The 15110-nt window shown below is 33.8% G+C and overlaps 1 protein-coding gene across 1 annotated transcript in view; it reads right to left on the bottom strand.

Moving 5' to 3' along the window:
• The window catches only part of STPG2 (sperm tail PG-rich repeat containing 2), a 270505-nt gene that overhangs the window by 100197 nt on the left and 155198 nt on the right, over window positions 1-15110 (bottom strand). The window contains 1 exon segment of the mRNA XM_024736227.1: window positions 1079-1238. Coding sequence (XP_024591995.1) covers window positions 1079-1238 — 160 coding nt within the window.

Genomic DNA, 15110 nt, shown 5'->3' with positions numbered 1-15110 from the left:
GACTCTGGAATAGATATTTGTTACTTGATTGATCGTGCTTGGTCACGGTGACAGTGATAGTACCTAAGCTTCAAAGAACTAATTTCCCTGCACCATTTCTGGGTGACCACGTAACGAGTGTGGTCAGAGACAATAGTAAAGGAATTTGAATTCTACTTCAAAACAAAGCTAAAACCTGACAAAATCAACAATGGTACAATAACTCAAGAGAAGAAAAAGAAAAGAAGAAAAGCTAAATTTGGACTTAAAATGGACCTTTAAGTTGGTAATATACTTGATTCCTGAAAGACAGTGAAAAATAAAGCAAGTCTCTATGGATCTCAGGGTCTCCCAAGTATTCTTATTTGCTTGACCCATCGTATTCTCCCGCTTTGATTTTTCATTAAAAACTCCATTCTGTTTCATTTTTTCTCTTCATGCTCTCATAAAGATCCATTACAACAGTTTGGTTACTTAATGGCAATACATTTGTAAATTGCTGTTGAAAACTCTTGTTCCCATTCTTTATCTAATTCTCTTGTGTGAAATAATCTACTTACCGGTTCATTTTCATTATCAGAGAAAGTTATTTCATTCTATTTTAGTATAAAAATGCCATTACTAGTAGATGAACTAATCCCAATTTTAAAAATCAAAATTATTTTTGGAATTTCAACCCCTCAAATAAATGTTTACCTTTTATATAGCTGCTTTGTTAATACTTGAGGAAAATTAAAGTAATTCCGTGAGACTGGCATGATATATATCTTGTATACAACTGATCTTCCACATCAGTAGTTATTTCTCCTCTAATAACTGTAGCATATTACGAGTTTGTTTTTTTTTCTCTAATAGGATATGACTTATTAGCTTTAGTAAAATTAGTAAAATTGCCTTTGGTAAAATTAAAAGACATAAAACTCCAAACAAATCTTCTTACAGTTGAAAAAACATCTAAAATCTTTCACTAAATAAGCGGTTATTTTTTTGTCCTGCACACTTAAAAGAGACATGATAAATGTATGTTTACAATTGTCTATTTTAATAAAGAAACTTTAGATTTTGTTTCCATTTCTTTAAAAAGACAGTCTATACTTACCTGGCCCATCATTCATTTTGTCCAGGCACCGACGAGTTGTGCTAAGAAACGAGGCATGTTTTATTCTAGCCACCAAACTACGAGGTGGCATGTATTTATGCTGAACTTGAGACATCTCATATGATTTTTGAACATCATAGGTGCCTGGTGCTGGAACATCCTGAAACAAATTTCAATGGACTAGCATAAACATATAGAGAATTTCCAAAAAGATATAGCATATGTCACACTAAGCAATGAAAATAGAAAATATGAAAATTTTCTTTAATTAACCATTAAAAATAGAAATTTAAAAGAGTATCCCTAAATCTATGCCCTCTTTAAATTAACTTGTAAAAATTTAAGATAAAATAAACAGAATTATGAAGTATAGGTTCACATTCGTAAAAAAAAATAGCCTTCATAACATAGATCAAACTCTAATTTTCAAATTTCATAATGAAAATCAAATTTTATACAGAAATGAGAGCAGTGATTACTTGTTTTCTTAAGCAGCAAAACTATTCCTGCTTAACTGTCCTATGTGAGCACACCTTACTTATTCTACAAATGAGACTGCTTATTTCATTTTAATAGATTTCAATTAAGTTAAAAGGCTTCCCCTTTCATCACTTATGGCTCTTTACGTGCTCTACAGTTATATTAACATTTTTAATCAACATAAACCACATGGATATTAATAACAATAATAATTCTAAACTAAATTAAATAAAAAATATCATATATTTGTTGCACAATTAATGCCTGGAAACCATTAGCTAATTACCTCAATGGAAACATAAAACTCATTTTCTTCAAATTATTTTAAAACATAACATATTATATATATAACAAATCTGTTCATCTGTGTTATGTATAAAGACCAAACTTTTTAAGTTTTAATGATTTTCTGGCAGGCAGGAGACTTGTATTGTGGCTAAGGTTAGAGACTCTAGCACTAGACTTCTTTGGTTCCACATATCTGCTCCTTACTTGCTGTGGGACCCTAAGAGAGCTGCTTAACCTCTGTGATCCCCAGTGTCCTCATCTGTAAGTGGGGAAACTATAAAATTTATATCATATGTCATTGGGTTGCTGTGAGGATTAAATGAGTTAAAACAAGTAAAATACTTAGATTAGTTCCTGATTCTACAAAAGGGTTAGCTAATCTTACTATTCTACAAAAGCTAATTTCAACGTAAAAAACAAGACTGAACAATCAGGGTCTAGACCAACAGAGAAGAATTTTAATGTTTCAAATAATTCAAACAAATTTGGATACTGAGAAAGCAAACTTTTGAAGTCCATCTAGGAGCCATACTTTATAAAACATACTTTCTCTTGTTCCTTATATCCCTATTATCACCCTCAAGCACAAGCCAACAACATTATCTCCCACTTCCAAAGAATCACTAAATACAGTAAAAGTACTGATCATGACTAGCAGAGGAGATTCTTACATGAAACCCCATATTTCTGGTTTAAGTACTGTGTCAAACACAAATGCCACAATCTATAAGTCAATTAAGAAACGTCAACAGCTGTTTGCTTCTTGTCTGCATTAGGAGTACATTTAGTAAAGGTAGGCGGAGGATAAGCAATAGAAGCAATAGCTCCAAAGATGACTTTTGGATCTTTCGGGGCTGCTTCTGTGGTATGTGAAAGGAAAGTAGAAGAGAGTGCAAAGGCACAAAGAAATCATGAGTACAATGTACTCCGAGTATTTAGGAAAGCTTTACAAAGATCTTGATTATCCCTACTATGCATTTTCATTTTCTTATCAGAAGCTGTTATTGTTCTTGCTTCCCTTAGCACCCTGCCTGGAGTCACCACCTAGTCCCTCTTCCAGTTCCTAGCCTAGATATGACTGACGGGTTTGGCTGCTACCACATAGGAACCTTTTTTTTTTTTTTTAATGCCTCGAAGAAAAAGTAAGTAACTGCACAAGCGATCAGTTTTCTTCAACAATAGTGTGTTCCCCTCTAGAAAACTTCGTCAAACTAGCTACCCTAAATTTCATTAGATTCACTGGCTCCTCTACCAAGTGAACATATACTACCCTCATCATGACCACATCTTTTTATAGCATTTTTATGCTTCTCTGAAAACTTATTCCCTACCTGTGTCCTTTACTGATGTTTCTAGGCTCTTCTTACTCATCTTCAACTCTCATTTTATCTGACCAAGAGATTAATATGTCAAATAAATTTTCTAGGCATTAATTAATTCCTAGGATTAGTAAGACAAATCTGAAACCCTGTTTAAAAGCAATAACTTAAACAATACCTATATATAGTACTTTACACACCATTTCAGGGAAAAATAGTATGTATAGATAAGATCATCAAATTTCTGTTGGTGATTCTTTGTACATCACAGAGAAGGCACATGATGAGTGGATATAATAGACATTTCTCATCCTTTTTTTTAAACCCAGTATTTGAATCCTGTTCCTGTGTTTGGGAAATTCCACATGCTTTGCAGCAAAATCTGAGTCCCAGCATAAAAGCCAAAATTACCTGAGTCTTATCTTCCTGGTCTAACTTTAAAAACCTAGGACATGAATCTAGGTCACAGGCTCAAATGCCAGCCTTTCAACTGGCAGCCAGTTATTCAAAAAGACACAGAACATTAAAAATTCCATTTTAGATTTATTTAATTTATTTTTTAGTTTAAAGAAGCTGAATTAAAAAAAAAATTCTATTCTAGTGATGGCACTCATAGAGCTAGCAGTTATGTTCCCAGAGGCAACAGTGGGAGGACAACCTGAAAGAGCAATTAGAGACTGAGGGAAAATGCCATAAAATGATGAAATAAAACCTATGTCTCAATGCAAATTAAAGTTAAGTCTAAGGTGTCTTGACCTCTTCATCTGGAAAACCAGGGCCCTACCTAAAAATGGCATAAATAATCATAGAATTAAAATAATTGATGTATGTGAAATTCTTAGAATGGTATCTATAAAAAATTAATAAACAAAAACCTCAATTAAATATAGTCAGAAGATCAGGAGGGAGAGCTCTCAAACCATGGGACAACAGCAGAGCCCAACAGGAAGAAGAAAGACCCTCTTCTTTCCTGGCAAGGACTCAGCCAACGAAATGCCATGGACTCTGTTTTCTATAGCCCTCCTAACTTCCCTTTTCCTTTCTGTAAAAGTGTTCTCCTTCCCTTGCCCTGCAGGGAGTTGCACATGGCTCACCATGGTTGGAGACACCAAACTGCAATTCTCTGCTGATCTCAGATAAACTCATCTTAGCTGGAGAAATACCTGGCAGTCTATTTGTTTAGATCAACATACCTGATACATGCACTAGTATTTGCTTTCATTGCCATTATCATCATTATTAGCATTATTATTTCTATTAGTTGTGGGACTACATGAAACCCTCAGTGATATCTCCCTTTCCTGCAGAAAGATACCAACAGGATATTTGAAAGCAAAGCTCCTAGTATTTTAAGCCCCAAACAAACAAACAACAACAACAAAATCCAAGGTAGTTAAGTTGCTGGGAATCACATGAAGACAGTGAATCAGGCAGTAAAAGAAAAAAAAAATCACTGGTGGCAACCAACTTCAAAGGAAGGCAGGTCACCCTGTTTGTATTTTGGAAAAACCTTTTCCCATACTTCGTGGTTTTATTTAACCATGTTAAGTTGAGTTGAAGCCCATGCACAATTCCCAATGCCCGGAACCCTTATATTAACCACTTAAAATCCAAGCCTAACTGACCTGGAGACCCAAAGACCAGCTCCTCATTTCAAAAATTTCAGTATTTTTCCCATCCCTGTTCCCTGCCATTTTGACATATGAAATTCCATATACTCTCTAACCTTGGACATATTAAACTGCATGCATGCTCTTATCTTCCAAAACTCTAATTACCAAACATCAACAATTAAACCCCCCAGGCCTAGCAAGAAATGGAGCATTTGATCACTGAGTTGTCTCCCAAGATGTATGCACAATGCAAATAAAGACTGAACTCAAGTTTTAGCCTCAAAATAAATTTTCCTTTTACCATGCTATGGTAAAGGACTTGGGGATGTTTTTACTTCACATTTCATTTTTTAATGATACTTTCACTGGATACAGAATTCTTGGTTGACTTGCTTTTCCCTCAGCATTATGAATATGTCATTTCACTGATTTTTGGCCTCCATTACATTTTTTTTTTTTTAAGAGTATTTTTTTTTTTTTTTTTTGGTTGCGTCAGGTCTTAGCTGCGGCATGCGGGATCTTCGTTGAGGCAAGCGGGCTCTTTGCTGCAGTGTGCCGGCTTCTCTCTAGTTGTGGCGTGCAGGTTTTCTCTTCTCTAGTTGTGGCATGTGGGCTGCAGGGTGCCTGGGCTCTGTAGTTGTGGTGCGCAGGTTCCAGAGTGCGTGGGCTCTGTAGTTTGTGGCACACAGGCTCTCAAGTTGAGGCACGTGAGCTCAGTAGTTGTGGCATGCAGGCTTAGTTGCCCTGTGGCATGTGGGATCTTAGTTCCCCAGCCGGGGATCGAACCCATGTCCCCTGCATTGTAAGGCAGATTCTTTATTACTGGACCACCGGGGAAGTTCCAGCCTCCATTTTTTCTGATGACAAGTTCATGATCACATTATTTCCACTGTATGTAATAAATTGTTTTTCACTTTCAAGATGTTTTCTTTGTTTTGGTTTTCAGTAGTTTGACTATGGTATGTCTAAGAGTGTTAGACATCTTTATGTTATTACTTAGCAGTTCACTGAACTTCCTGGATTTATATATTCATGTTTTTCATTAATTTTGGAAAGTTTTCAGCTATCTTTTCTTCAAATGTTTTTTCTGCCCCTTTCTTTCTCACCTCCCCTTCTGAGACTATCATTACATATATGTTGGAATATGTGACACTGACCCAAAGGTATCTGAAACTGTTCATTTTGTCAATCTTTTTTTCTTTTTTCTTCAGATTTAATGGTTTCTATCGAGCTATTATTTAGTTCACTGATTCTGTCTTCTGTCATCTCAAATCTGCTATTGAGTCCAGCTGGTGAATTTTTCATTTGCATTATTGTACTTTATAATTTTAGAATTCTGTTTTAGTTCTTTTGCTTGCTTGCCTGCTTGTTTCTATTTCTTTATTGAGATTCCCTATTGTCTAACTCAGTATATTTTACTTCAGTTATTTAAACATAAGTTCCCTTGATTCTTTGAATATATTTATGATGGCTGCTTTGAAATCTTCATCTGTTTGATACAATGTCTAATCTTACCAGAGTAGGTTTCTCATACTCCCCCTGAGTATGAAATATACTTACCTGATATTTGCATATCGAATGAGTTTTGGTTGAAAAATAGACATTTTAGATAATATATTAACTCTGGATTATATTTTCCTTTAGTAAGGACTGTTGTCCATGTTGTCTTGAGTTTTCAAATTTATTAAGAAAAAATATTGTCTGTTTATTGCTTCAAGAATCTGCAGAAATGTCCTTCTTTACATTTTTGATATTTGTTATTTTTGCCATTTCTCATTTTTTTCTTGATCAGTAACATCGCAAGGTGGTCAACTCTATTCTGTCTTTTAAAGCTAGATCTATACAGATAAATAAAATAGAATAGATTTTTATTTTTGAACTTGTTTCTCCCTGTAGTTTTGTCAATATTTGCTGTATATATTTGTGGAGCTGTGCATAAAAATTTTTAATTATCATATTATGGTAAATTTAATTTTTAAAAATATTAAGTGAGAGTGACTGTTTATTTCTAAATCCCATTTTGTCTTAACATGTTTTATTTGTAATTAAAGTAGCTATTCCAGCATTTCCACCGATGAGTAGGTATTGATAAATCATTTTTACTTTTCAAAAATGGTAAAATGTTAAAATCATAATTTCAAAGATATAAGAGATCTGTGAAAGCAAAGAGGATTTTATGTACTAAATTCAAAAATGGGGAAAGCCCTTCTAATGTGAGTTTACACTGAAAGCTGCTTTCTTCTATATGGTCATTTAGCAAGTCAGGGTAAGAGCTAAAGATTAGGTTCTTCATAGGCAGACAGATTATTCTAAGGAAAAGATGAACTAGTGGAACTTTCAAAGGGCACACAGTCTATCATAAGGGACTGAAGACTAGGGGAGACCAAATTCATTACTGGTTCTTTATGATGGACTATTTGTTGTGTGCTAGAACAGGCAAAAGAACAGAAGTCTGGGTTGAAGAGACAGAATAAAATTTGCAGTCTTCTGGTGCTTAGGAGCTAAAGTCACACTAGAACAAGGGCTGGCAACAGAGTACAAGCCTCTTTCTCAAGATATTTGCCAAGTTTTGAACCCGAATGGCATAGGAAGCTAAAGAGTAAGATGAAAATTTGTAAAGGGTAGGACTTCCAGGGAGAAAAAAAAGAGAACCTCAGGCACTCAACCAAAAACTCAGAAGGGCAACATGAAGAAGTTGCAGAGCCACAAAGGCAGAGTGGAATCTCAGTCTTCCTGTGCTTAGGAGACAAACTCTCACCAGCAGGACGAGTCCATAGCGATATACAGCAGGTCTAATAATAATAGCTATGTGAGAGAAATTCATATACTTTACGAGAGTTAACATCCTAGGCAATTAAACCAGAACTACTTCTTACAAGAAATAACTGTTCTTCCATTTCTGCTTCCAGTGAGCTATATATGTATACACACATAACACACACACACACACACACAAACACACACACCGCTAGGTAGCATGATTTAGTAAATCATTAACTATGATTTGGGCTAAAATTTATTTATTTGGGGGTAACTTGTTCTAGCTGTTATTTCATAGCTAAGTATATTCTGGTCTAAAATTTTAGTTTAAAATCCCAAATACATAATCATTAAAAAGTCACTTAGAGCTTCTTTTATCATGAAGCTTGTCAAATTAGTGAAGTGACTTAAGAAGACTTGAAGGATATTTTCAATCAAAGCTTCAAATCAAAATCTTTAATCAAATATATATGGTGATAAAAATTACAGGCCATAAATGTAGTGAAGTTTGCCTAAATATGCAGAAAATTTTGATTAAAGCAATTTACCAATATGTTTATCCAAGTTGTTTAATTTTGGATTTATAGAGAAGGCATTTCAGATGATAATCAAATTATCTTTGTTCTGCATATTGCAAATTATAATTACAAACGTGTTACCCTTGCCATTTTTCAGCATTCCTAATATTCATCATTCTAAACATATACCTCTTTAAATATATGACTTAGAAAAGAATGTTACTTTAGAAAGAAAAAGATTTTAATATAGATGTGACATAATGTTAATTGTTAAATGATAGTCAAAAACAGGAAGTATTGATTTCATTTTCTGTATTCTCCCAGCACAGTGAAAAAGACCCTTTATCCTAATGCTGATTTACGAAAGAAACTACAATTGTCAGCTATACCATGATACTTCAAGGCCCAGTAAAGAATAACAAAACCGGCTGATGGACAAAATCATGTAGGCAATAAAAGCATTAATTTCACCTAATTTCTCCAACATAACATTATATAATTCACATTTAAGTCACAAATTTCTAGTTGTTTGCTGTACATTTCCACATCATTATTCTCACGTAGTCTTAAGATAAAACTCATTATCTTCCCTTCCCCAACTACCTAACCATCTATCCTTTCCCACCTGCCTACAATAATTCCTTGTCTATCCAGGCCTGAAAATAGAAAAGCCGGCTCTCGCATTTCTTCACCCTTCTCCCCCATATCTAAAAATCAACGCTCTCTTTCCTTTACTACCAAAAAGATCCTGGTAAGTGCTCTAAAATACTACCTGACAACTGTATTAACTGCCTCTTTAAGCTTCAGGTCTCTCAGTCTCAAATCATTGGCATCCCAGTAGCAAATAAGTTATTGTACTGAAACATGACAGACATCTGCTGGAAGCATTCATTGGCTCCTGAGTGTCTATGGGAAAAAATTCAGGAGATTCTCCTTGGTATGCAAAGCCTTTTTAAATTGTGAAGGCAGTTTTACAATTTTAAAGCTCAGTTAAAATGGAACATCGTCCATGAAGCATTCTTGATCACTCTAGCTAGAATTGATATCCTCTAATTTTTAATTCTTCTATTACTTATAGTTTATATAGACACATCAACATATAAAAAGCACATTAAACAAATATACTATATCTACTTGAATATTGCTTTGTCAATATAAGAGCAGAAAGAGAATAAAGCCATCTGATGAGAAGGCAAGGTTTCCGCAGATAGGATTCTATGTACCCTATGTATTTGCAGATTAATTTTTCTTTTATTCTCTCAAATTAAAGAAAACTGACAGTAGCAATACAGGGGCCTAGGGGACCCCCAATAACACTGGGGGTCTAAGCCATTTCATGCTTTCTGTTTTACCATACTTAGATTGTGACCCTCATTCTAATGTTCTCAAGATTTTAGCCATAGCATTCTCATTTCGGAAATGAAGAGAAAGAACAAAGGCAAAAATTGTGTTTAACAGCTGAAACACTTTCCAAGAGGAACTTTCCTAGAAGCCAAACCAGTAACTTTTGCTTTCTTCCCATTAGTTAAAACTGTGTCAAATAACCATTCTGTAGCTATAAGGGAACTTTAAAAAAGTAGTTGTTTTACCTGGAAATGTTGTTCTTCTAAATAAAATTGGGTTCTGTTAGAAAGGAAGAAAAAGAATAAACACGGGGTAGGTAGCTAGTAATCTCAGTCATAATAGCTGCCTTTGAGAGCACTAGAACCATAAAAAAATTAATTCATTTCTAGAATACTATCAGGATATTAGACTATATAAAAAGCTATTTTGACCCATGGCTTATTAACTTTGTTGTCTAATTCTTGCTCATCCTTTGGGTTTCAAAGCTTCCCTGAATCCATTTGTTCTTGCAATAGGCTTTCAGACACACAGCTCTTAACTTTGTACCCATTGTTACATTTGCAGTTAAACAAGTCTTTAATTATTTTTTTAATATCATTCATTCCCATAGAAAGGTAAGTTTCTTGAAAGTTAAGGAAGCATCTGTTTTGTTCATCATTGTATCCTCAATGATGGCAAGTGCCTGGCACACAGTAAGTGATCAATGAACATTTTTTAATCAGTGAGTAGATATATGGGCTAATGAATGAATGAATGAATCTGTCCACCTCGAAGCTTTCCCTCTCATGTGTGGCCTTATCACTGAGTTTCCCCATAAAAGTAGGGCTGACACTATGCCACGAAAGTATTTTCAACCCCTACAGTGCTTAAATTTGCCTCACATAAGCAGTTCTTTATAAAATGTCTGTTGTGTAAAACTGTTCTAGTATACTGCTTTCTCTAAAGATGCTCCGGTTTCTGGCAAAGACAAATGTAATTTATAATCTCAGCAATGATGCAGAAGTATGGATATTTCCATTCAAACTGATCAAGGACTCACTTTCACACAATCATTACAGTGTGTCTCCAGGTAGTTAAATTTGATTGATATTTTATGTGAGATGTATTTCTTTCTCTTTGCTAATATCAAAAAAGTAGACTTTTACTTTTCATGCTTGAGCTTTTCATGATTACCTTTGACACTGGTTTTACAGAAAAAAATGTATATCTCATCAGATTAAAGTAAAACATGTGAATAGAAATGGCCTTTCTCTTCTTGTAAATGCTAATGCTACTGAGTTATGGAAAAAGCATAGATTATTACTAGTTACACTAGCTCTGATTGACAAGATACCACTTTTTCAGTTTTATCAATTCAACAAAAATCCAAAAGTAAATTATTTTATAAGTCGAATGTGAAAGGGAAGAAAGTTAATGTAAATGATTCTTTAAAAAGAACATAATTGCTCCCAGAGCCAGTTGAACAGATTTGGATAAAACACTAAAAATCATCTTGATAAACTTAGAAAACTTACAAGAGGTAAAATCTGAATGTGATTTGTGAAGGAAGTGTAATTTAAATAATAGAGTTGTGAAAATTGTTGATTAACCCTAGAGAAATATCTAAAAGAAAGAGTCCAGAGACTTCCCTGGCGATCCAGTGGTTAAGACTCCACGCTCCCAATGCAGGGGGCATGGGTTTGATCCCTGGTCGGGGAACTGAGATCCCACATGCCGCAGGGCACCACCAAAAAAAGAAAGAAAGAATCCAATCCATTTGTTATGTTTAAACTTTGTGAAATCATATAACCCTTATTATCATCTACTTATACTCAGTATGGCAAGAATTACCCATTGTATAAAAAAAGGAATCATTTCAAGGTAGTGCTACTGAAATACCTTAGAACTTGAAGTCAGAATTTTTGGGTTGTATTCATAACCTTATTATTAGCTTCAAGAAGGCCCTCAAAGATCTCACCCACTCATGCAAACCCCTCCCACCATAATTCATGCTGAAGGTCATGTTCAGAAATACTTAGCAGGTCACTGTGCAGGAAACATGTCTTTTTCTCTTCTTATGAGATTGGCAGTAGATAAGTCATAGAACTATTCATGTTTGGAAGTTGCCTCCACCATCTATAGTAAACTAAGAGTGGACAGAATGATCCAGGCTGGCTTCCAGTAAGCTATAAATATCTTAGCATCCCATTACCTACTCCAAAAATAACTACGGTCATATCTAGACACAGAAGAGTAAAGATGATGAGAGAGGGGAATAAACTATGAAAAAGATGAAAACAGAGAAGAGAAAGCAAGGTGACTAAGAAAAAGAAGGTACAGAACAGGAAATAAAGATTGTCTAGACACAGAGAGAGAGAGAGAGAGATAAGGAGTTCTGGTAATGTTAACCATACACAAAAATAATATTTTATGACACACCAGCTGTAGATCTCAATGTCAAAAGACAAACTATACATCTGAAATTCTGGAAACCCAATTATTCTCCCCTAATGTTCCTATAAATATCTTTCCTGGTTAATGAAATATATTTTAAATATCCTGTCTTCTTCCAGATCTATGGTGCTTATGTGACACTAAACAATTGTTCAGGTTATCTTATATTTGGTGACAAATTTAGTAGCACATTTCTTAGTAACACTAAATGTTTGTTGATTGAGTAAAGAAACAAAACAAGCAAAATTAAAATTAGATGAAAGGGCTATTAAAGACCAAGGGTCCTACTGCTATTTTCCAGACTCGTGCATATAAAGATTACAGCCATATAAATACATCCAAAATATTATTTAATTTCATGAGGAGTCAAGAAAATGATCATCTAAAATAAAAATGTGAATATCCTTACTTCTTCCTTTCCCTTCTTTTAAAGAATTTGATACACTGTTTCCTCTATAAAGAAAATGCTACTTAAGTGATACTGTTTTTAAATGCTACCCTAACACACAATTGTAAAGCAATTATACTCCAATAAAGATGTTAAATCAATCAATAAATAAATGCTACCTTATCTTACAGCCTAGAAACAAACATTTACTGAGTCTTTACTAAGCACTGACCTTAGTGTACACCAGTAGTAAAGATTATGGACTCTGAAGCTGTGTTGTCTGAGGTCAAGCCCTGGCTTGTATTTTTGCTAACCATATGACTATGGGTAAATCTTGTGTCAAAATTTCCTCATCCATAAAATAGGTATAAGAACGACTGTTCCCACCTGTTAGTGTTCTTATAAGGATAAATGAGTTAATATACGTGCAATACAGAGTGCCAGGCACATAGGTGAGCACTACTTGAACTTTTAGTAATTATTATATTTCATTATAAATTTTAAGTTCCTAATATCTCACGTATTTAGGTAGCACTTGATTTTTCCCCAAATAACTATTACAAATACTATTTGAAAGTAATATACTTTACAATGTCATAAATAAATTTAATTTTAGAACATGCAGTTAAAAAAAATCAGTGTATCCATTTCACATGACAAAATGTACAAACACTGAAATGGAATTGTAACTTGCTTATGGGTCAAATTTAACAAATATCTATATTAGACATAAAAAAAATAAACCTGCGCAAAACCCTCTATCATTTATTAACATTACTGAGGAAATGTCATGCTAAAATAATATTGTTTTAAGCTTTTCCCATGCGTTTTAGGGTGTCACTTATTGAACAATTTTCAGTGTCTTTGTTACAGTTACTGGGAATCTACATTTTAATATATTAAAGAAAATGTAAATTTTCTAGTCCCAGGTTCTAGTTTTGTGAAACACAAATATTTTCAATACCTTAAAGATATGACTACCTTGAGAAGACTAAATTTCTGATTTATAAAATCCATAGTCCATATTAATACCTGTACAATAAAAGAGTAGGTCAACTAAGCACATAAAAAAGCATGTGAAAAAGAAGACAAGTGTAAGAGAAATAAAAGTTTGTGATTTCAGTTTGGAAAAGCATCTGATTATCATCTCTCATAAAGTCACTCCAAATTTTCCAGGGAACTTATGGCATATATAGAAAAGAAAGAAAAATATAATAAAATAAAAGCAAAATGGAATGAATAAAAAAGTCAATAAACCAGAAGAGGAATATGATAACTTAAATCATACGGTCCTGAATAGCAAACAAAAATTGGTAGACAATACTTACTTTGTTTACTTGAAATAAATAATACCAATTCTCATAAACAGAGAAGAGATACTGTATCCTGCCTCCACTGTCTGTTCCTGGCTCAGAGACCTAAAACCTATATCTCACAAACTGTTTGATAATGTATGGCTCATCCTTGATGCAATCTTTGATACAATCAGGTATTGTTTTATTTTCCCTTCCCAATCACTACATTCCTGCATTTTAAATAACATTCTCATTGTAAAAGTTTGAAATATAAAGTAAAAAAGAAAGCCCCTGTCCCACTAACCTGCACAGTCCCACTTGCCAAAGATCACTCCCATAGTATTCTACTGTAGTATTTTAGTCAGCCTTTACTGATGACCACTTAACTTATGTCCACTTTTGCATTGCTACAGTGACATAATAAATAAAAACATGTATATTTTATGTACTTCTATGCAAATGTCTATAAGATAAATTCCTGAAAAACTGAAATGTTAAGCCATGGGATATGTGTAATTTAACTTTTGGTTGAATTTACCAAGTAGCTTCAGAAAGGTTTTATCAATTTAAGCTCTCCCAATAGTGTATGTGTTTCCCCTACCCTTGACCACACTGTTATCTTTTTAAAAATCTCCCAACTGAGAAAATATATATCCTTTAAAAAAAATTGTATTTCAGGTGAACTTGAGCATCTTTTCAAGGATCTATTAGATATTTATACCTCATTTTGTAATTGAGTTCTTTATCCTTTTACTTTCTTGTTTTATAAACTCTTGCATATGAAAAAAAAGGCCCGTTGTCTTCCGTGTTTAAAATATTATTCCTAGCTTATAATTTGTCCTTTGTATTTATTTATAGCATCTGTTTTATGGTTTGGAAATTTTCAGAGCTTTCTTTACTTTCAATAAGGTATTTTGGAGTACTTTTTATTTAGTTTTGCTATAGTAAAGTGTTCAACTTCTTTAAGTTGCATTTACCTGATGCTTCTATTTTATAGTTCCTATTTCATGCTTTGTTCAAAGAGCCCTTTGGAATCAAGGATTATTTTTTAATCCAAATTTTTCTTCAATTTAACATTTAAATCTTTAACAAAAATTTTGCTTTATAGGAAAAGTAACCAACTTGAGTTCCTATAACTATTTGAAACTTGTCCCTCTCAAGTTATACAAGTAACCAATAGACAATAGAGAAACCAGCCACTGAACATGGCATTTGTAGGAACAACCACCATAAAAGCAAAACATTATAGTCAGGGATAGAGAGAAAATATTCTGTTAGTAGTGCTTAGAACTGTAGTTCTCAAGGAACTCCAATGGTTCAAAGTACTTTAAAAAAAATAGGCTGGGGAGGGCAAGGGATGGTAGGAATTTAATCTGGCAGAGTTGCTCTAGATAAATGCCTACTAGTCATTGAAAAGTGATCAATAAATATATAAATCAACTTGAATGACAGTGGTAGCTTAGATGATCAACCATAACTCAATTCCATAGTAAGCAGGGTTAAAAGAAAGTCACAAACCCTAAATGTTGATGTATAGTGGGTTTAGATTGTTTTTTCCTTTTTTGAGATGTTTAAAATGTATGGCAGCATGTGA

This window comes from Neophocaena asiaeorientalis, unplaced genomic scaffold, assembly GCF_003031525.2.
Source record: "Neophocaena asiaeorientalis asiaeorientalis breed wild unplaced genomic scaffold, Neophocaena_asiaeorientalis_V1.1 scaffold7, whole genome shotgun sequence".
NCBI classification, from domain to species: Eukaryota; Metazoa; Chordata; class Mammalia; order Artiodactyla; family Phocoenidae; genus Neophocaena; species Neophocaena asiaeorientalis.
This window is presented reverse-complemented; position numbering and strand designations above follow the sequence as displayed.